Genomic DNA, 23,719 nt, shown 5'->3' with positions numbered 1-23,719 from the left:
CACATTGTATTTTTACAACATGTAACATACTGCATATTGCACATCCCCTTTTTCCCCTCCACATTCCTGTACATATATTTCTTACTTCTTATTCGTTTCTGATTTTTTTCATTTACTATTTAAATGCACAGTCTAAAGAAGAGTAGGCCAGGTTTTCAATTCACTGCAGGTTATATACTACATAAAATTGTATATGTGACAAAAATCTTGCCTCGTGAATCTTCTGGAAAATCCCACAGACACCCCCATTCTCACAGGCTCTGGAACGTTCTCAGTTCAACCGGTTGTATGAACAGAACCACAAACTAGCTTTATATTCTAGAAAATGCTTGAATATGTAGTGATTAATAGTGATTAATACCACAACTTCAGTCTTTATAAAAGTTAAAGCCAAACTTTCCAGTTTGCCAGGGTTGCTTTTTGGACCTGCACTCAAAGAACAGCGCAGGTTTCAGAAATGACAAACCAGCACAGTTGAATAGACTGACTAGGTGGCACCCTCTAAAAGCCACGACCTGGATTATCAGCTCTGCACCTTTTAGAAGAACATTCAGAGGGTTCTGGGTCATCAGCCTGCATCTACAGTAAATCCCAAATACCACAAAAAGAAACATCATCTCAGAACAATCTTTAGCTCACTGGAGACAGAAGGCTTTTCTCACAATGGTGTCTCATCCGAGAGAGACTCAGCACAGACACCTCTGTCACTTTGTGCCACAGCAAGTGTGTGTTGCCCCAGTGCAAGATCAGAACACACCAGTTGGAACTGAAAGTGGTCTTCTATCTGGCACTCAAGTCCCTCTTACTTGTTCTGTGACACCACGAAATGCTGGTCTGTTCGGACAGCGTCGTGACAGGCAGACTCTCGGGTAACACAAGGCTGGATGTCCCCCCACCACCTTGCACGAAAGCTCTACAATGACTGCACAATGGTGCAGAAGACCTTGGATAAACCCAGAAGTGGTGTCCCAAATCTGGGAAAAGTTTGGCAAGGCACATGTGTACCACAAATGGACCACTATGTGACGGTTTTCATCCCCAAGACCTGAACGCCTGGCCCCTACCATTACATAACACTGTACAAGGAATGTCTAATCCTCATGGCTCCAAGAAGTCTACAATGCATTTTTCTCAAGGCTCTTGCAGATGACATTGCTCCTCCAAATAGCATGTGTGTGGCGGAATCTCCAAACACCTTCCCAGTCAGTCCTCAAGTGCAATTCCTCATGACTTCTCCCTGCCCTGTTGATTAGGAATTGAAAAGTAATTATCATCTTAAACAATTTTTATTATTATTTCTATAAAAACAAACCTTTTTTTCAGTAATAAGTAATAAGTTCAGTAATAATTATATCAATGTAAGAAATTCATATTAATAAGGGTGACGTGGCTGGTCTTCATTCAAATTTCAGTATATTGGTAAATTAGCTCATTCTGTTTGGTGGAAACTTTATGTACATTTACTACTCTGCAATTTTCACCACCTGCATAATTAAAAAAAAAAAAAAAAAAAAAAAAAAAAAAGTGATCTACTGGAGAAAAATAAACCAAATCCCAGGTTTTCATGCACTTCTTTAATATATCGGTTTTTCATATTCACAACAAATACATTAAGCTCTTTCTCCTTTTATATTATACAGTCTTAAATATTTTTACACAGATGTTTTTTTTTTTCAGAATTTCATCTATCAAAATCTCTTCTCTTAACCTTTATTTCTTCATTGGAAACACTGTATAACTCGTTTCATTGTTTGTTTTAACTCCATGCCTCCTAGCAAACAGACAGTATTTTCTTTGTACAGCTATTTACAAGTGAAGTCTCCCAAAAGCGTCTAGGATGGTTCTCGTTTGAATTCATTTATACTAGGGCTTTAAGGTGCAGGCAAGGCAAAAGGAACAAAAGGAGATACGAGGGAGTCGAACTAAGAAACGAAGCAGGATGTAGAAGGAGGGTGTTAGAAGGAAATGAGTCTTAGCAGGTCCTAAACAGGAAGAAAAAAAAAAGATCCCCAAGTGTGCCACAATCAGAGCGACAGAAAAACCTGTTTAGTAGCATTCTCATATAAAATAAGGAACTCTTGAAAATAAATACAGCGCTCTTAAAATCTTGCCATTTTGTGTATGCCGACTAAAATGAGGATTGACATAGTCCATGGCATGTGAGCAAGAATGAGTCCATTTAAACATCTCAAAATGTATCAGGGCACCAAGCAGGTCATATTCAACAGAATCTGAACATCCTTGTGGATGCTTTATGCTTAATGACTTTCACAATAAAAAAAATAAACACAAAAGAAAAAAAAAATAAACAATCCTTCAAAATAGAAATAGACCATTAGGTACAAGTCCTTATATGTAATTCCTGTGTAACAGAGTGCAAGAATCAGGGTAACTGTAGCCTTCAATCAACCTGCGTGAGGATCAGTGAGTGGATCTGTAGCTTGAAGTGAGACACTGAGAAATGTGTAGTCTCACGAAACACAAGGGCAGAGAAGATCTACACCGTCCATTCGGTCTTGTATCAGAAATAGCCAACCAAACGCTTTCATCACCGTCACAAATGATGTTATTTAGCTTTATACTCTTGGCCATATCTCATAATATGTAGCTGTTGTGATTGAGACTTTTTTTTAGTCATGCTTTAAACGCTCTGACAAAATGTTCTGTCCATAGAAAGGCAAATTGCTTGTTTGCATCAATCTGCTTTAAAAAAGTGCAAAGGACACACAGCTTATCATCCATTTACGCAGTCACAGAAAACAAACACTTAAAAATAACCCTCTCCGAGAGGTGGAGAGAGGAAAAAAAAACAAAAAAACAAAAAAAACAACAAACACAAACACACACACAATAAAATTAAAACTACATAAATAAATCTACTTTTTGCAGGCCTGCCTGTCCATGGAAACAAAATGAAATGACATAAAAATAAACGTTTTAATAACAAACATTCTGGAATGAAGGAGTCTCAAACTTCAAACGTTTAGGCTCCAAGGATGGCCCGCCTCCATCGAAGTCTGAAGTCAAAAAGCCGGGAAGAAAAGATGAAGCGTAAATTTTGCTTGGGGATGTCTGCGAGTGCAACATTTTCACACGGCCACCTCACAGTGAGGGTAGCAGCAGCAAAGAACATACGCTTCGGACACGACACAAAAGATCTACAGTGTGCAACTAAACATGCTGATGCTGAATCAGCAACTGCTATCCATAAACTGATCCGAGATCAACAGTCTTTTTCATACACATCCCTTAATTCACCAAAAAGTGAAGCAGCTCGTTTACTTAATGAACATGGGACACCTGAAGGTTTGGTAAAACCTGCAACACGATGCTCCAGGGTCCATTGCTGTGTGACACTGAGACAGAGTTCCTTTCATTTAGCTCACACAAACCATGTATGAAGAGCTGGGGGGAAAAACATTATAAAGAAAAGAAAACCGGTTCCAGCTGAGAATAAACCTGTTGCTTCTCACATTAACCTTGTCCTATTAAATATAATGTTTGCTTGGGCAATATTGGATAACTCTGAAAAAAGTCACAAGTGTTGTCAGTCCTTTTGATAAATTAACGGGAAGGAATGTACTGGATGTCCCTAAACTAAAATGACATTCAAGTCGTCTGGCTTCGACCTGGACCTTTCGTCATACCACCCAACGAGCAACAAGCAGGGTGGGGCTGGGCGCTCTCTAAAACAGGATCACACCACTGGTCAAAGTGTGGCGCTAATTTCTTGGTCCTGCGCTCTGATTGGTCAGCGCTAACTTGTAACAATGTTAGGAGAGGAGGGAATGTCATTAAGGTCCTTCCTCTCGTGGCAAGTCTTTCATTTCCTTCATTCGTCCTCTTCTTTCGTCCAGTGGCCATCCTCATGTTTCCGCAAATCAGTGTTGTTTGTATTTTACGCACTTTTCCTGGTTTTGGGATGTCGTGATTTTTGTTTTTTTATTCAGCCGTAATGCCCAGCTGAGAAATCAAAAACCTTTTAATTAATTTTTTTTAAAAATAGTGATTCCGTCAATTCCATTGCTTTTAGGGTAAAGAGGAAGAAAAACAGCACATTCTTTGAAACTAGGCGTGTTTTTTTTTTCGGTTTTAAGGATGAACCCACTGTAGGAACACAAGACATCTGAAAAAGTGACCAGGGATGAGCGTTTGAGTCGGCAGCACTACTTAAAAGCTGAAAACTCCCCTAAAAGAAGAAAAGGAAAAAAAGCTCAGTATTTAGAAGAAACAAAATGATAAATGTTAAGATATTACTGAACAAATAGTACAGGTGTGTGTGTGTGTGTGTGTGTGTGTGTGTGTGTGTGTGTTTACCGTAGCCTCCAGCCTGAATAGGTGTTTTTGGCGAGGCGCAGGCGTATAGACTGAAGTCTTCTGTCTGGAAGCCAGCACGGTTGAGGGATGGTTCTGAGGCGCTGCGGTGGATTTTGGGTAGTGAGCGTGCCAACAGCTCAATAGAGGCTAGGATCTGGGACAAAATAAGATGGGGAAAAAATCATTATAATATATCTATTGTCCTCTTCCACAGTACGCTTTAGAGGTCGACTGATAGTTATCATATCGGGCAAAATCCACCAAGTCGGGCGGATCAATCAATCAATAGTTTTTCAAAATTGATTCTGAATGAAAACATAGCACTCAAAGAAAAGTACTGCTGAACTTTATAACAAAAATAAGCAGTACTGACTGCACCATGGACGTAGCGCTTGCTATACAAGGCCCTAATCGACACTTTCTGCCAAATCGGCTTTGAGAATTCAACAGCGCTATATTGTACGTCCATGTAGCTCATTCAAGTCATTCAAGGCCTAGATTCAGTAAAATAACACAAATCTATTATACACTTTAAAGTGCACATTAAATTTTTAAAAATCTCATTTTTAAATGGTAAAGTAACTTCTCTTGGATGGAAGATATTAGTTAGATATAATAATTTTGTCTATGTAAAACAAGACATTTTCATGTGCTTCAGTAACAAACTGATTTGTTGAGCATTACATAGTAATGTCACTAAATAGGTTCCATGGCTTTGGACCAAACAGAAACTTTCATCCGCACACCCTGTACTAGCTCGCTAGCTTAGCTAAAATCTTGGGTTGTTTCTCAATTGTAAGAACACAAAGAACAAACATGCGTTCTCGTGAAGACCGGTCTTGCCAGACTACCTTGAAAGAACGAAGTCAGAAGGACAGGAGCGCATCAACGCGAGAATTTTAATGGGCTGTGAGCTTCCTGTTGTGCAACGGACCTTCCCAGCACATTTCTAGTAGTGGGATAGGGTCCTCATCTCTTCAGTGCTCCCTAAGTAATATGTTTCAGCAGTTTAATAGATTTACTGTTAGCGGGCTGATTAAACAAAAGTTAATTAAGCATGTTTTCATGTCACAAGCTCACAACTTCTGTTTGCAACTACAACTATCCGTTATTTTGCTTTGCCAAATGACTTGTGGGACTTGAAGTGGGTTGGGTGTGCTCAGGTCTGCGTCCGTTGCGTCCTCGAGATCAAGAACACGTACGGGTAATTTCATGTGTCCCTGTATTTGAGTATTGGAATTGAACTTTGGTGGTGGATGATGTAGAACAAGCTCACAAGGACGCAAGATGGAATATTGAGAAATGGCCTTGACGTTATGGTTTATACGGCTAGGTATGTCTACTGCTACAAAAGTGAAATTGGTTAGCAAAGGCAAACTGTGACTTGGATACTGAAATCCCACTCGTGTCTACGCCTGTGACAATTATGAGTTTGTTTAGTACAACTGTCTAGCTGACTGGGTAATGTTCGTGACATTAGGCCATTTGGGATGGCAGGAGGACACAGGAGTATTTTTAAATCAATGTATAATCATAGAATCTGATTTTTGATAAGTGAAAAGGTGAATAGATGTTCAAATGCCATCTAGTAATTTACTGGACAATAATAAAAAATTAACAATAATATATTCACCACAGATTATTTTAATGGGTTAACATTAATCGTTTGGGAATTTTTAGGTACTTTAAACAGGTGAGAGCTTTGTGCATTAAATAGATGGGCAGAACATGGAAAAGCAATGTTTTGACAATGTAAAAGTGGTGGAGTGAGCTGGTGCACTCTCCTGCCATCTTGTGGTAGTCACTGAAATTGCAGTTAATAAACTGGTGTCATGAGCTCAGTGTCATTCACTCCAATTTATCTTATTCATCTAACAACAGACTGGATTGTTAACTCAAGTCTTGGTTCACAGGAACAGGAGCCGAGGAAAAATAAACCTGTGCAGTGCTGGGGTTGTCCTGAGCTAGCACTGACAAAGAGCCTGAACACAAGCTCTTTCACAGTCTCATCAAATTTGATAAACACAAATAAGAAAACTCGCTGCAAAGCTCTGCAAGGTTACCTGAGGGAACAGAGGCCGTTCCTCTCTTTTCTTCTTCAAGCAGTCAGCCATGAGTCTCTTCATAGCTTTGGGGCAGTTGCTGCGCACTTTGCTCAGGTCAGGGGAGAGGTAACCTCGGCCCACCATGAAGATGATCTACAGCAGGAGAAACAAATTAAAAAGTAGCACTCAGCAGTGGCTTCAGGTGTACATACTAGATGTGTAGTGCCCACTGCACATGCTGGTGCAACAAAGGAAACAAAGCTAGTTTTGTTGTCGACTCACTTACCTGGTCTCTGTTGTTGATGTTGGAGTAAGGCAACGCCCCAGACATGAGCTCGTACAGGACGATACCGAAAGCGTAGACATCTGACTGGAAGCTGTACGGGTTCTTATCCTGCAGTCGGATCACCTCAGGAGCCTGACATGGAATAACTTCATCAGTACACCCGCTACAACATTCTATGCTTCTTTATGCCTAGCTAAAGCACTAGGGGTGGGGAGGAAAAAAATAAAAAATAAAAAATAAATAAAAAAAATTCACCAATTCAAAATAAGACTCAATATTAACAATATACACACAGATTCAAAATGGTGTGCATCCCAAAAAAGTTGCGAGTAAACCATGACCAAATCACTGAACTTCTTTTTATTGCCAGTATTCCATCATTTATAAATGTCATTATATTCATTCCTGTCAGCCAGTAAAAGGTGTAGCCCCTGTGCCCGTCCTTCTCAATAAAGGAGGTGTGGCACCCAAGCCCCTTCTCAATAAAGGAGGCGTGGCACCCGAGCCCCTTCTCAATAAAGGAGGCGTGGCACCCGAGCCGGTCCTTCTTAATAAAAGAGGCGTGGCACCCGAGCCCGTCCTTCTTAATAAAAGAGGCGTGGCACCCGAGCCCGTCCTTCTTAAAAAAAAAAAAAGGAGGGATGGCATTCGAACCGGTCATTCTTAATAAAGGAGGTGTGGCATCTGAGCTTGTCAGTAAAGAAGAAAAAAAAATAATCACACACCATCCACAGGATTGAACCTGACAGCTGCTCAAACTGGTGTGATCCACTCCAGCGTGACTTCACTGTAGCCAGACCGAAATCACCAATCTTAACCGTCAGATCCTCATGCAAGAAGATATCTGTTAAGACGCAAAGTTAAGGTTTAACTTCATAGATTCCAAAACACAGATGTTTTTACCCGTTTCCTCCTGATCATTCAAATAATTATGACAATAGCTGCGTTTACATGGACAACAATAATCCACTCTTAATCCGATTAAGACCATACTCTAATTAAGAAACTAGCATGTAAACAGCAATTTTTTACTTCCCTTAATCTAATTAAGGTCATAATCGAAGTAAGCAATAATCTAATTAAGACAGGTGGAGTACTCCTGTTTTAGTCGCATTATGGACATGTAGTAGTGACATGTAAACACCTTAATCACATTATGAACGTCGTGTTGGAGTTTTCACCGCATTTTGCGACAGGACACGATCACACACGACAGTTTTACGGCGAACAAGAGAGTTCGGCTGTGTCCCAAATTGCATACTTTCCTACTATAGGCCTGTAGTGGAGAAAAATACATGTATCTCGGCTACTATATAGACGGTAACTACGCGATTTGGGACACACCCACCGCTTCAAGCAGTTGTCTATTAGCACGTATAGCATGACAAATAATTAACTGCACTTAAAGCGTTCGTAAAAAAAAATAAATAAAAACACCCAAAACTGTATACGGTACCATAACGAAGACGAACTGTATGTTGATACGAGAAATTCTGGAGGGACGTCGGATGGCGTGGCGGGGTGACGTAACGACGCGGGCTGTTAATCTAATCGTGTTCTAAAACATGTAAAACGGGAACATGACAGGAGTATTCTAAAAGTGACTCATGTAAACACCTTAATCACAATATTATCTTACTCAGATTAAGGTCAATAATTAGATTACTGCTGTCCATGTAAACGTAGTCAATGTTTTATGCTATAACAGTTGTTCCCTGACCAACTTCTTTTTTTTTCTTGTCACCATTATATTGTACATTATAGAAAATGTAATCAACATGTTCTGACCAATCAGAATCAAAATGTCAACAGTGCTGTGGTATAGGAAGTTTCAGGCCTGCTGTCCAGAAAGGATACTGTTGCTCTTCAGGTCTCTGTGAATGATGGACTTGGCATGTAGATAGCTGGGGGGAAAAAACAAAATTAGAATTGTAACTGTACAAAATTCACTAATATTATAAGTTATCTGTAATCGATCCCACTATACATTAACATTTAGCAAGTCAGCCCGTTTCAACAACTCACTCCATGCCCTGGGCCGTCTGGCGGGCGATGTCGATTAGTTTGATCATCTCAAACTTGGTCTCGATAATGTGCAAGTGGTGGTAGAGGCTTGAGCCTTCACACCACTGTGTCACGATGGCCAGCTGTGGCTTGGTGGTGTAACCCATGAAGAGCAGGATATTGACATGCCGAGTTTTCCTGAAAGCAAAATGGACAGATACAAAGATGTATGGTGAAGCATGGTGAGACAACCACAGTACAAAATACTGCTGTGTCTTTTAAAAGATTTTTTACAGATGCATGTATGTAACGGTGTCACTGATACATCAGGGTCATTGATGCTTGCTGACACGTTCGTATTTATGCTTAAAAAAATAATAATAAATGTGAATTTTGTAGAATGAAGTCTCTGCAGATTGCATTAATGTTATTTGTAGTGGCAAATGTCTTAACAGAGTGTGTAAACATAATGTCTTTACTTAACTATTTGCTTCCAGTAATTATATAATATATTATTTTAAATAAAATATATTAACATCAACACTCACAAGTGCATCTCAGTCAGTATAACTGCCCTGCCGTTACCCTTAAAAACGTATTCATCCATTAAAAAATGTTTTTAAAGGATTTTTACGGGTGAATGTCAAGTGCAAAATTCTATATCACGTTATCTTTCAATGCACAAAAAAAAAAACCCTCTCAAATATTCCTGTTTCTTGATTAAGCAAGTTTGCGGTGCAGATATCTATGAATCACTGAGGTTTTCTGTGCTTAGTCAGCATTTCTGATGAAAAAGTAGAGATGGTGGTACTGATGGGGGGGAAAGGACTGCAGTCAGTATTAGGTTTTAGCATAAGCTTATAATATTCTCCCACACACCCTATTTGATCCATTCCTCTGCCCTTTAAACAATATATTAAAATGGCATTATTGAATATATCTTCCAACATCAAATAATTTGCACATGGAACCTGAACATGTGGTTTATAAGACAGCCAGTGAAATAAGTATTACAAGTCATTTCTGAGATACTGAAACAGCCTTGAAACAGTGACACCATAACAACCCTAAGCCACAGTATATTAATCATTCAAACAGAAAAGAGAATATCTATGTGATTTCCTTACTGCTGTGATAATACACTAAGGACAGCAGAGACTCAGAGGTTAAGCTCCATAACTAGTTATTGGAAGATGTCTGGACTGCCAGAGAGTCACTGTTGGATCCGTGAGCAAGACCCACAACCCTCACCTGCTCTGCTGGGTGCATGAATTGTATCTTGGAAGAAAAAGTGTTATGAAAATCAATCACTAATTTGGCATGAGAACACAACAGGTCTTACCTGAGGACGCCTACTTCATTTTTAAAGGCCTGTAGTTGTTGAGGAGTGGGAGCAGTGACATTTAACATCTTGACTGCCACGTCACCTGTGGGCAAAAAAATAAATAAATATTTGAACAGCAAAATTATGGAAGTACATCCAAGCTACATTTGAATCCACGTGAACAGTGCAGACAAGCTTCAGAGGAAATTGTCTAGTTAATGTGGAAAGGGTGATACTGGTCACATTCATTCACACTTAGTCAATTTAGCTTAGTCTATCCATCTACTAACTCGTTTTTGGGAGTCGGACATGAGGGAACATCCGAGACTCCACACAGACAGTAACCCGACCTGACAATTGAACCGGGGACCCTGAAGCTGTGAGGTGGGAATGCTACCTACCCCACTGTACTATCACTTCCCTCATCACGTACAGCGCTGTGAAAAAGTATTTCTCAGTATCCTGTATCCAGTAATCAGTATCCTGATTTCTTGTGTTTTTTTGTACATCTAATAATAAATAGTTTAGATCTTCAAACGAAATACAACACAAAACAAAGCCAACCTGAAAACACACAATACAGTTTTTATTTATTTTATTTTTTAATTGACGCCAACTAAAGTTATCAGACACCGATCACCAGTGTGAAAAACTAATTGCCCCTTAAATTTAAAATCTGTTTGTACCACCTTCAGCAGCAACAACTGCAATCAAATGCTTCCGATAACTGGAGATCAGTTTTTCACAGCACTGTGGTAGAATTTTGGCCCACTCTTCTTTGCAGAATTGCAAAGATACTGGGTATAAAGATTGGATATAAAAAGATGCTCTTTTTATACCCAATCATGTTACTGACCTGTTACTTAAACTCCAGCTGTTTCTTTTTAGTACCACTTACTTTTCCAGCCTTTTGTTGCCCGGTCTTTTGAAACATGTTATGGCCATCAAATTAAAAATGACCCCCCGCCCCTTAAAATGGTACATTTCCACAGTTTAAACATTTGATATGTTTTCTATGTTCTATTGTGAATAACATGTGTTTAGGAGATTTGCAAATCACTGCATTCTGTTTTTATTTACATTTTACACAGCGTCCCAACTTTTTTGAAATTGGGGTTCTACCTTCTTCCTAATCATTTCTGGAATTTCTCTTATCTTTGACATAATGTGTTTTAACCAACTTCTCTGTGTTGAATAAGTTCTACTTAAGTGTTGATTTGATTGAACAGGTCTGGTTGTGTCTAGTTCAGCTGAACCCCATTATGAATGCAGTTTCATAGATTTTAGTCACTACATTTGAAAATATATTTTCACACAGGTGCAGTTTGTACTGGATAACTTTTCTGCTTCAATAAATAACACCATTTAAAAACTGTATTTTGTGTTTACTCAGATTGTCTTTATTTTATCTTAGATTTTGTTTTAATTTCTGAAAAAAATTAGTACGAGATACACACAAAAACAGAAGAAATCAGCAGGGGGCAAATACTTTTCAACAGTACTGTATTTGTTTGTGCAAATTTAGCTCAAATGTAGAAGTTTTTGAACACATACCATGCCACTTTCCCTTGTAGACAGTTCCAAAAGAGCCAGAACCTATCCGCTGGCCCAGAGTGATCTGACCTTCTGGAATCTCCCAGTCATCACTGGAGTCCCGTCGGCCCAATGTTTTCTACCACACAGAACCACAATACAAGAAATTAATTATAAAATACAGTTTAAAGAATGGTATTAAAATGTTTACTGCGCAGATATATTGTTTCAACAACTCCACTTTATGCGTAAAAGTTGTGTTTGAGCTAAAAACATTAGGGATCAACTCTATACTCCATATAATCAGCCAAGATCAAACTGATCCCGGTTTAGGTGGATGTATGATCACAGCGGCGTCTCCTCACCATTTTATTGCGGTCCTCAGACGAGGACGACGACTTGCGCTCCCGCTGTTGGCACGGTGACTTCTGTGGCACCTTAACGTTGGTCAGGGAACCAGGTAGGGAGGCGGGGGGCGTGGCCGAGAGTCCAGTGGTAGGGCCTGAAATGTGGTTATGTTAATGAGAAACAACAAAAAGTGAGAGGAAACCTGAGAGAGGATGGGGCAAGAGAGTAGCTACTATCCTATTCAGTAAACCTATTAAAAACCAGTTTACATAGAAACAATATGCTCCACAGCCAATCCATGTTCAACACTAGTCATTATGGTAGAACTGATGTCTGTCTAGGCTTAGAGGTATTATCCACAATAGACTGGTGTGGCTTTCATTCTAGCCAACTAGGAGCTACATCTGATCACATCTGATTAGGTGTGTCTAACTTGGTTCGGTTCGGATCCGCAACAAAGCATTTGTGCTGAGACCACCTCGTTCATTTTGAAAAATGAACTCTTGAGCGGTTCGCTCGTGGTGAGAACGCAATAAGACCCAACAGACCAATGAACCAACCTGTACAGCAATGCAGAATTGGTTTGCTAATGTCTTGCAACATTAATCACAGTTTAACTTGGACAAACACGAGGTAAAATGCATCAGTGAAATTTGGTCTGATGAACATATTTCTGAACAACTTTCAAAAACGCATAAAAACCCCAATGTTTACAAAGTGTTCAGAAAGTGTCCCAATGAGATGGGCTTTAATCGTTCTGTGGAACATATATAAATTAGATCAATTCTAATAACTACAGCTAAAAAGAAAGCCACAACAAGCTCGCGGAGCTGACGTCTATCCATCTGGATGGATGACCGATATGGGCGGAACCCTGGAACATAAACATGCGCACTCTGACCAATGAGAGGACAGTTTCCTCACATGTGACTAGCATAAACACATTTTGGTATTCTTTGAAATGTTGCCTTGTGAAAGCGAACCGAGCCAAGGAGAAAATGCAACATTGTAACAATTTAAGTCCCTGTTTTGGAACAAAGCATAGATCTGAAAACGCACCAAAACCCTTAGCCAAACCACCCTTTGAGAATAAAGTTAATAATCCCAGTTTAGACCTTGACTTCTTCTTTCAGAACTGTAGGATGTACTTTCCCATGAGTGGTAAATACTCCAATACCTCCAACATATACAGCAAGGCCTTGCTGCTTTAAAAAAAAAGAAAAGAAAAAAAAATCCATACAATTTGAATGGAACTACTGTATAAAAGGGGAAGAAGGGTCTGTGTTGAGACTCTCCTCAAGCAGTAGGCTGCATGGGGACGATACACACACAGGATCACTCGCCTCATACCCCAGATATTATGCTCTAACTAACAAAATACACCATGCTATGTTCATCCTGTGTTCTTAGTTGAACTATCTGAAGCAAATGGAGCAGAGATGGAACGAAGATGCAAGATGAGTTAAAACTGTTCAGTGTGTATGTGGGTGTGTGGATGTGTGTGTGTGTGTGTGTGTGTGTGTGGGTGTTGTGAAACTCATACCTCCATCAGACCTCTGTAAACCTTGATCACGAATCAAGTCCTAAAACAGGAAATGAAAATGAATATATCAGACTCATTAAATCACAAGTGTGAAAAATCCCCCCCCAAAAACTACAACAAAACACGAATGAATTTACTGACATCAATGTTGACTGGCTCGATTGTGTTGATATGGACGTTGGGGGCTGAGGAAGAGCGGTCTCTCTGGCCGAACTGATTACGGTGGTCTTCCTCCCCTGGCCGGAAACTTTGCGGGATGGGGATGGATTTGGACGGGGACACGGTCGGATGGCACAGCGACCTGGAGGAAACAGACATGATGTGTGTGATAACTGATCACGTAATGATGATAGAGGATTCTTGTCTCACCTCATGTAAAATGACTGGTCTTACCCTGTGGAGTCAGACGGTGGGATAGATGGACACACCTCTGACACAGGGGTGGTGCCCTCTGACGACACTTCCTCCTGGGTGATTGGGTGATGCACCAGAAATTTGGACGTCAATAATAAACTAGTGGGAGAGGGAACAAAACATGTCGTATAAACACTGCATCAACTCTAAACTCAGTACAGTAAGTTCCTGTCCAATAGTCCCTTTTGGAACTTTATCATCAGCCTGCACCGAGAGACGGACAAGCTTCAGTCCCAGTACGTTTCCCATGAGCACTCACTCCAGTTGGTCATAGTTGACGCACATGAGCGGCACCTCAGTGCTGCAGCGCTGGTGGAATTTGTAGCCACACGTCTGACAGCGGAAGCCCTGGAAAAGCAGCTTCCGGCAGAAATCACAGAAGGCCAACGTGAAGAAGGTCTTCCTCACCTACCAACAGTAGCAAAATGGTTAGGGTCCAGGGATGCAATCATTTAAAATACAAACAAACAAACAAACAAATAAATGAATAAATAAATAACACTCTTAAAGTAGAAGAAACTTGATGTGTTAATTCCATAACCACTCATTTTTGTCCAGGAGTAAACAAAAAGCATTTTAATGCTATAAACATCTTCTAAACCTAGGACCATGAGTCACCTCACCTGCTAGGAGAAACCACACTAACCAAGCACAAATGAAGCTTTAGAAACCGCTCTGCTACATCTGTCTTAGGAAACGAGCAGTTGTGCAGCAGATAAAGCAGGAACGATTAAAAGCATGTGTGTGTTGTGGGACATGCCTTCTCCAGATTGCACAAAATTACACAATTCATTTGGTTTCCTTTAGATGTTTGCCAACTTTATAAATTCATCCAAAATTTGTAGAAGACCAGTTACATAAAAATTCATTGCTTACAAAAGGTCCATATAAGCAAATAATATGGCTGAATGGAAGAAAATGTACCTTTCAATGCTGAACCATTAATGCCTAGGTTTTGGCTATGAATATGACATTACGTGAAGTGGTTATGTTTTGTTTTGCTGTGACGCTCCATGTTAGCACTTTTGACCAATGCCATGGAATTTTAACATTTGAGACATGTTCCTCCCTGCTTCAAGTTCTAATCGTAAAACATACTTCCTTCTCTATTCATCTTTAAGCATTCACAGTTTTCATCGTCACCTGTTTCGGAACAAAACCATACCGTCAGTTTACGTAATCAAAATGAGAAATCTATATCAGTCTCTGTAAAATTTTCCCTTTCTGACAATGTTTCTAGCCCTGTAGCTAATCTCTGGTCCGATGAGCCGCCTTCAGCTAAATAATTTGCATAAATGCGTCTGTTTGGAAAACCACAACAGAGGATCTGCGACACAAGCAGCGGTGGATCGTGTTTAGAAAACTAGAGTTGCTGAACTGTTGCTATGGGGTTTTTTTTAGTTTTTTTTCTTCATACGTTCATTTGCAGTGGTTTAGTCCACCGAAATACTTTGCTAGGTCTGTTTAAAAATACATCCACAGTTAAATGGAAATTAAACGAAATGCATCCTCAAACTAATTTACAAAGTTTCACACATGTATGAGGCTGTATACAGTATATTGTATATTTGGCAAGCATGCACAATATATTTAGATTTTTAAAAAATATTTTAAAGAAGAAAAGATATACATCCCAAGAAAATATATACATTCCAATGCTGCACAATTAAACAGATTTTCACCAGGATCAGATTTTTTTTTTTAATAATTAAACTAAAATAAATAAAATTAAATAATCACCTGTAATATTGGTGATCTTTGCAAACAAACAAACAAACAAACAAAAAAAATTTTGTTCACTGGGTAAAATCATATGTTTGTTTTAAGGTGGATTAAGTTACAGCTTTCCTGTTATGGAGCTTGGTTATCTGACCAGTCACAGCCCTCACAATCCGATTCACAATAGATTCGGTTACAGACCAAATAAGCCAGACTTATCACAACCAGGATTCCCACAAAGTGGTAACATTCATGCATTTATATACTGAGCCAAATATCAGTAACCTATAGCGTTTAAAACATTATATTCAACTGCTGTAACCAACAGGCCAGGTGTTTTAAAATATCTGCAAAAGGCTATGTGAAGGGGTTTATATTGTGTAAGTAAGTATTACTTCATGTCACAAAACACAAACACTGCCGTTGTCATGGTGAGCTGACCCATAGTTTATTAAGAAATACCGCTATACTAAATAAATAATACAAAAAAAATAGAAAAACAAATTGAATGATTCTCATTTTGCTCTCTATTACTGTGTAAATGTTGTAATTACTTCAATACAATATTGGAACAGTTTCATGATACTCACAAAATTATGGGTTGTCAGGGGAACGTTCTCCAAAACCTCAACGTGAAGCTCCTCCCCAGTTAACCAAGAAATGTCTGTATCCCAGCCAATGGGTTTCTTCTCTCTGATGAGAACAAAGAAAGGTTATGGGGAACTCCTTGTCACATTGGCAGGAGTGGTGAATATGAGTCATTTGCAAACCTTTTAAATACCATGTTAAATATTAGCACCCCACCCCTGATAACTCTGCGTGTAATGTCAAGTCAAACCACATTGGCAAGTTTGACAAAGTTGATAACTTGGGTCTGTACATTATACACATTCAGTCGGTATGTAATGTTTTTGCTGGTATGCGTTATGGACTAGCATTTTACGCTTTTTACCCATCCTGAATCCTGTAGACAGCACAGCATTCTGGGATCAGACCCCGCATCATCAGAGCCTTCTTTAATGAGTCCCTTACGGTCATCCCACAACGTGCTGGAACCTAAAGACACATGAGAATTCACAAGATCAGGAATTTTCTCAAATCCTTTTTAAGTCTCGGTTTCTCTGCTGTAACCCAAAAGAGTCACGCTGAGAAGCTCCTCCGAATAAAAGAGGTCACCTACATTTGCTCACAGACTGTGGACTCACACCGCTCTACAATCTGGTGGAAGAAAATTCATCCACAAAGCTCCTATTCCATGATTCTCGTTTCATGGGGCAGACAAATTATTATTGGCAGGTTTATTAATTTACCTTATAAAAACGTTCAAACCATCAACCAGATCACACCTCTGAAAATGTGTGTGGTGCCGCAGGTGGTGGGAGACAGAAGCATGAGCTATAGTTACAGCATCAATGTGTGTGCAATGTATTACGTTTAAACATGCATACTAAATGAAAACTTGTCAATAGGCAGGATATCATTTTCCAAATCTGGTTACTGAACCTAATTGTTTGCTGGGAAACTAAAAATAAAAACTAACAGCCGAAAAATCATGAAATCTGCTTGTCCCAGTTGCCCAGGCTATTGATTTGTCCACCTCATTACATCCCAAACTTCAGTTACTGCTCTGACATGAGCATAATACATGTTAGCAAATGCCCCCCCCCCCATTTTCTCACCAATTTAGTCTAGTCATTTCCCACCCACTAACTAACTCTGCCCTCACACACAACAACTATCAAGAGTGCGCATGCTGGACTATGAGGACTGTGCTATCTACCCTGTTCTGGATGTACGAGCTCACAGATGCCAAGGATGAGCGAGAGTATGGTTATGGCATTGTCGGCATTTGAACCCGCAACCCCCTTCTGATAGGGTTAGAGGTTGACTGATAGAGGATTTTACCAATATCGATAACTAAATTGGGCAGGATCTGCCGATAACCGATTAATCAGATAAGAGTTTTTAAAACTGATAGTGAATGAAAACATAACATTCAAAGTAAAAATATGGCTGAACTTTATTACAAAAATAAACAGTACTGACTATACCACGAACATGTACTGTACTTTTTTTTTAATGAAATATTAGCACTGTTAATAAATATTTATTTTATATATTTATTCAGATGTTTTTTTAAAGGGGAGACCAGGGGACTAAAATGGCATTAGTTAAATTTTTAGTTAATATTAAAGTAAATAAAAGACAAACTAAACTATAAACTGAATATCCAAACTAAACCAATGAATAATAATTTAAAAAACCAAAAAAAAAAAACAACACTTCAATTAACACAACAAAATTTGTCACAGATAGTTTTTATTTTGCCTCTAGAGGCCACTCTCGTACTGTATAATGATAGCGGACCCTTCTCATCCGCTCCTTTAATGGCCGCAACCAGGATCGGCCTCAAGATGGAAGGGTGAACACTTTTTCTGCCCCGCCCATAGAGAAATTTGTAATGACAGTTAGTAGAACCAATAACTGAGCAGCTATAAACTCACCACTGTCCTCTGTTTATTGGGCAGAAAGACTCTGACGATGGGTTTCTGGGGTGAACGTGGGTTAGCACGGGTGGCGTCAGTTGGGGTCTGCAACACTGCCAAGGTGTTGGGATTTGCAGTGGCGCTCTGGCTCGCCCCCAACCTGAACTCCAGCGGTGCTCGAGTAGGGGAGGAGCAGAATTCTGTTCCATTCCCAATGGCCTCCAGCAGCTGCTGCTCCCTCTGCTGTAAAGCGTCGAGTTTACTGGTATACTCTTCATAAGCCTGGGAGAAAGAAGGAACACATCAGCACCTTGAATTCCCACTGGTTAAAGAGCACAAAATGCATCATGTTTCAGAATGAGTTACATAGAAATATATGATGCTGTTCCTCATTTAAAAAAAAAAAAAAATTAAGCTTAAAATTCTAAAAGATGTGCTGAATGTACAGCTATCTACTGTATGTTGATAGATTTTAAAGTACACAAGGTCTAACACCACAAATTGGTCCACTGGCAGTAATGAGTATCTCTAAGCCTTCCGTGCTATAACAAACTCTCTCTCAACACATTTTTTCATATCTGGTCTACTCACCTCCAGGTATATGGATGGAGGGTTGTGTTCACCACCAAACTTGTCCAGAAGTGCCTCTATGTGCTCTTGAGTCAGCTTAATCATCTGTTTGATATTCCATAACTGCAAGAATGAGAAACTAAGTTTTTAAGGGCTCGACGTATTGTGCTTTCTTTGTGTAAAGTCTTCCAAACTACAATCCACATGCTTCATCGGGGTGTAAACTGGCCCTGCACAGAGGAAACATGGCCCTGGCGATTAGCTCAATGCTGCAAGAACTTCCAGAATCCTCAGCCAAGTGGGAGCTGAGCTCTGAAACTTGGAATCTAACAAGACAGCAGCAGTTTTGCAGTGTAGACAGTGCAGTCAAAGGGAGAAGTTCAGGGACTACTCGAGATCACAAGAGACAGCTGGTATACTCTAACTGAACTGTTCCTATTAAACAATCATATATACTGTTTTTTGATCATGATTTAATAGAAAACACTTCAGCTTTGATGTTAAATACAATGCAATAACCTAATGTAACTGATAAAACAACTACATTATGAATATAAAAACAGTTTGGTACGACTACAAGGGTACCGAGTCTAGAGAACAAAAACTGGGGCAAAAAAGCCAACTTCTTATAATACAATAGTGAGTTTTAATATTCTGATTTAATAATTGAATTAATAATCTTTACCAGCACTAAATATTGCTTTAATACAATTGTGCATTCATGACATTCACACCCACTAAATGGATCTTTGCATTCTGAAGCAACAATCAAAGGACAAAATTTTTTAGCCACAAGTAAAAGCCAAATATCAGCTCAGAGAAAGCACTCTTAAAACATGACAGTGCTTCACAAGTCAAACAATTGAGCAAAGGTTGTGCCTAATGAACCAGCCTGTCTAAAGACTGGAAGCTAGACTCGGCCTAGATTTGTTTATTGAACAAGCAATATTTTTGATTAAAAGCCAGTTTCATCTCACATTCTAATCGTTCTTCTGTTTAAGTCAGTCCTTGATCACAATCTGTCTAGATGAACTGGCTTGGTCAAATCACGAACATAAAAAGCTGTCCTGGTTCTTCCAAGGGAATCGGAAACCTGCCTGTAATGCCCAACTTCATTTACATTGCATTCTATGACAATAAAAATAAGTTTTTCTTTTGACAGCAGGCCACACAAGCTGAGCAGCAAGAGCAATATTGCGAAAGCAGTTGTGACCAAATCCACTTGCAATATTTGCAAACACATGAGAAAGGCCCAGCATCAAGCAAAACCCAGGCAAGCTGAAGCCTAAAAAGTACGCACCAAAAGTGCAGACTAAATTAAGTCCTGGTGTACTTCCATAAGCACTTAATTAGATTATCAGGTCTATTTTGTGACAAGACAGTATGTGACAGGAGAGATCTCACAAACACATCCACAAAAAAAGAAATCCCTTCCTTTCAAACAGATGCTAAAATATTGCTGCAACTCAAGTAACGCATCATTGAGAAATGCAATATTGCACATAGTCCTTGTTTTAGCAAATCAGCCTGAGGCATGAGCTGTCCTAACCGAAAAATCCAAACTGAATCACTGGGAAAATTAATCTTTATATTTAACATTATCATCAGTGTAGTGGCATCCATGTTGTTGTTTTTTTGTAATGACACTTCTGAGATCACTTTTTTACTATTCCAACATTACCAACAATGATGTCTGACTACCTGCTGATAGTGGTGCTGTAGGATTTAGCCATTGATCCATCACAATAAAGACAGTGATGCAGCAGTGCTTTAGTCCTTCCGTCTCTCTCACCTCATCATATGTACATTCTGTTCAAATATATGAGGTTCCAAACTTTCAACTTTCATCCTAATACTAACCATTTGTCAACGTCACTGTCAGCATTTCGTCGATCACTAACTAACCGAGGTAGGTCTCAGTGCGACTGCATCACACAGCTGCTTTGAATTCTGGATCATAGTCCAACGTTCATGATCTCCACTACCTCTACAGTGCATTTCTCATTAATAAGACTTTGAAAGCCAGCAGAAAATGACGAGTCAAAAAAGAAGCTCTTGCGGCGCTGTTTTTAGGGGCTAAAACCGAAACCTGACAGTTATCGCTCATGCTGAATTTGTTTTTCCTATTAAACACCAATGTAACTGCACTAGCAGTGTCCCCCTGTGACATCAACACAACACAATGTCACTAGCTTCTCACAAGAATAACAAAAATTACAGCAGCAACCAATAAATTAACACCTGAACTGCTAAACACCACCAACATTCCAGTATAAACATATTTAATGTTTCAGAGGAGACATTTCCTTTGATGATGCTAATAATAACACTGTACTAGTAGCATGGTGTTGTACCAGCAGATACATGGCAAAACTGATACACAGGCACCTGTAATGATGTGTGTGTTCGCTACATCACACACACACACACACGTCATGGCAAATGAAGGCCAGCACGGGCTACAAATGATTATATAGCCTGCAAACAGCACTAGCTCAATAATGAGGGTCTGTAATAAATATGCTTAAAACAGTCCCTGAAACAGAAGGAACACTTTATGGAGGGTTTATGAAGCTACACAAATCATGAATTGAGAACTTGGCCCAAAAATATAGAGTACATGTTCAGGACAGGCTGCAGTTTTGAACAATACACGGCGAGAGCTGCCTCAGATGTCGGTTTAATTAATAGGATGTATTTCGGTGTAGCTCGAGCGCTAGCACGGATGCTAACAAGCATAGCTACAGCTGCAGTGGGCTCACGGAGGAAAATAAAGCGCAGAAAGAGGCGAGTGAAACACGGCCAGGCCCCTGGAACAAACACGGGCTCGGGGAACTGCAGCGAAAAAACATGAAAGAACCTATCTATAACTGAAGAACATCTCCGCGGCTGTAATCATGCACCTGGCCAGCTACATATAAATACACACATACATTATATATGTATGTATATCTATGTGTGTGTCTGTGTGTATATGTGCATATATATATATATATATATATATATATATATATATATATATATATATATATATATATATACACACACACACATATACCTATACACACAATGACCCGTGTGTGCGACAAGACATTTTAGTCAAACAGTTTGTGTGTTTGTGTGTGTGTGTGTGTGTGAAAGAGAGAGTGTGTGAATGTATATAAGTGCATCATCTAGCCCCCCTCCCGTGCAACGCATCCCCCGCGATCCATATTAGAGCCGGTGTTTCCTGAAGGTCTCCTCCATCCAGGCAGATCTCCCCCTCCTCAAAGCTGTCGTACCTCCTCGGGAATGTCGTGGCGATGCTCGGCCTCAGCGGACGCGGAACACGCCGTGCACACCGAGCTGAACCCCGCGCTCAGCGTCTCCAATCCCGGCCCCGGCTCCCGCTCCGCGTCGTGCGCCATCGGCTCTCCGTTAAAGACGGCCGGTGGGGACTCGGCGCTGCTCAACGCCGCCATTTTAAACTACGAGACACCGAGTGGGGAGAGGTATTAAAAAAAAAAAAAAAAAAAAAAAAAGAGGAGGCGAAGGAGAAAGCGAGACGGGAGGGGGAGACAGTGTGAAGAAAAGCCAAGTGACGCTGGAAAACGGACCGTTTTTACCCCTTAACATGAACTTATAACAACAGTTCTATTACATTAAAGATTGAGGAAGTGTTTTTAGATAGAAACAAACAACTGATAACACGAGTAACCCTGGCTACGGGACCGTTCCCGGAAGTTTCTACATACGAAAACAAAACAGTACATAAAAGCAACCTTTTATAACCATTCCTTGGCACTTGTCATAGAACCATAAGAGAACCTTGTGTTGTGAAGTTCCCACAAGGTTTTGCTGACTTTTGTTAACCAATATAGAACCTTCATACAATGCAGTCACATGTCTCTCCAAAAGAAAGAAGCAAAGAGTCGGATACTACTTGAGTTACCCACAATATAACATTCCCAGAACATTGTGAAATGGTTAAAAAATAACCAAAGGACCCAGGTGCTGTTTTTTTAAATACAGAATATAACATTCTCAGAACATTGTGAAATGGTACAAAAAAAAAATTATAATAATAATCAAAGGAGACCCATGTGCTTTTTTGTCTACAAAGAATGTTCCCAGAACATTGTGAAATGGTTCTCAATTAAAAAAAAAAGTGAAGCCAGATGCTATTTTAAAACCAAAAGAGAATGTTCCTACAATGTTGTGAAATGGTTCCTAAACAACCCTGTTAAAAAACACACAATAGAAAACCTCATAAATTCTAATGATTTCCACTACAAGTACCATTACAGACCATCAGTTAGCCATTAAAACCATTACCATTATTGGTCCCTAATGGTATCCATTAGACATAATATGCCACCAATAGAAGGCAACACATTACCAGTAGAGACTCACAGGGACCATTACAGTTTCCATTAAAACCAATACAATTCCCATTATAACCATTAGAATTTCTATGAGGGTTTCATAGAAACCCAGAACACTCCAGAACACTGTGAAATGGTTCCCAAAAATAACCAAAGGGGAAACAGATGCTATTTTTTCGTAACCATAACAGAATTTTCCCAGAACTTTGTGAAATATTTAAATAAATAAATAAATAAATACATAAATAAATAACCAAAGGGGAACCAGATGCTACTTTTTGGTAACCAAAATAGAACATCACCAGAACGTTGTGAAATGCCTTCAAAACAAACAAACAAACAAACACACCCAAAAGGGCTGACCAAGTGCCATTTTTGGTTAACCAGCACAGAATGCTACCAGAATGTTATAAAATGGTTCCCACTAAAAATAACCAAAGGAGGACCATATGCTAATGTTACAGAAATGTTTGGTGTTTGCTAGGAATGTATCTAACTTTTGTATATGTTTAGGAATGATGGTTCAGTCCTGCGTTGGGTTACTGTCTGTGTAAAAGTTCACATGTTCTCTCCGTGTCCACATGGGTTTCCTCCGGTTTCCTCCCACCTCCCATAAACATGCCAGTAGGTGGGTTAGCTAAGGTAAATTGCCCATATTTGTGAATGAGTGTGTGCATGCTGCTCTAAGATGGACTGGTGTCCCATCCAGGGTGTGTTCCCTCCTCACGCCCAGTGTTCCCAAGATAGGCTCCAGATCCCCTGTGAC

The 23,719-nt window shown here is 39.6% G+C and overlaps 1 protein-coding gene across 1 annotated transcript; it reads right to left on the bottom strand.

Moving 5' to 3' along the window:
* Positions 1–1,557: 1,557 nt before the first annotated feature.
* braf (B-Raf proto-oncogene, serine/threonine kinase) lies at positions 1,558–23,096 on the bottom strand. Its single transcript, XM_053650214.1, has 19 exons — positions 21,871–23,096; positions 18,611–18,712; positions 18,038–18,301; positions 16,486–16,589; positions 16,124–16,226; positions 14,074–14,222; positions 13,794–13,913; positions 13,542–13,701; positions 13,401–13,440; positions 11,875–12,011; positions 11,531–11,648; positions 9,995–10,079; positions 8,674–8,850; positions 8,506–8,552; positions 7,374–7,492; positions 6,649–6,780; positions 6,381–6,515; positions 4,318–4,471; positions 1,558–4,189 (listed from the first exon to the last, which is right to left on the bottom strand). The coding sequence occupies exons 1-19, from the start codon at positions 22,048–22,050 to the stop codon at positions 4,167–4,169; spliced, it is 2,349 nt and encodes a 782-aa protein (XP_053506189.1). The 5' UTR covers positions 22,051–23,096; the 3' UTR covers positions 1,558–4,166.
* Between the last annotated feature and the right edge of the window lie 623 nt (positions 23,097–23,719).

Source organism: Ictalurus furcatus, chromosome 19 (genome assembly GCF_023375685.1).
Source record: "Ictalurus furcatus strain D&B chromosome 19, Billie_1.0, whole genome shotgun sequence".
Lineage (NCBI taxonomy): Eukaryota > Metazoa > Chordata > Actinopteri > Siluriformes > Ictaluridae > Ictalurus > Ictalurus furcatus.
This window is presented reverse-complemented; position numbering and strand designations above follow the sequence as displayed.

Excerpts from the sequence above, each read along its gene's own strand:
- braf (XM_053650214.1), bottom strand. The coding sequence starts at position 22,050 with ATGGCGGCGTTGAGCAGCGCCGAGTCCCCACCGGCCGTCTTTAACGGA. Across the intron at positions 18,713-21,870 it reads GCCACGACATTCCCGAGGAG|TTATGGAATATCAAACAGAT; the intron begins GTACGACAGCTT and ends TCATTCTTGCAG. Across the intron at positions 13,914-14,073 it reads GTCAACTATGACCAACTGGA|TTTATTATTGACGTCCAAAT; the intron begins GTGAGTGCTCAT and ends CTCTCCCACTAG.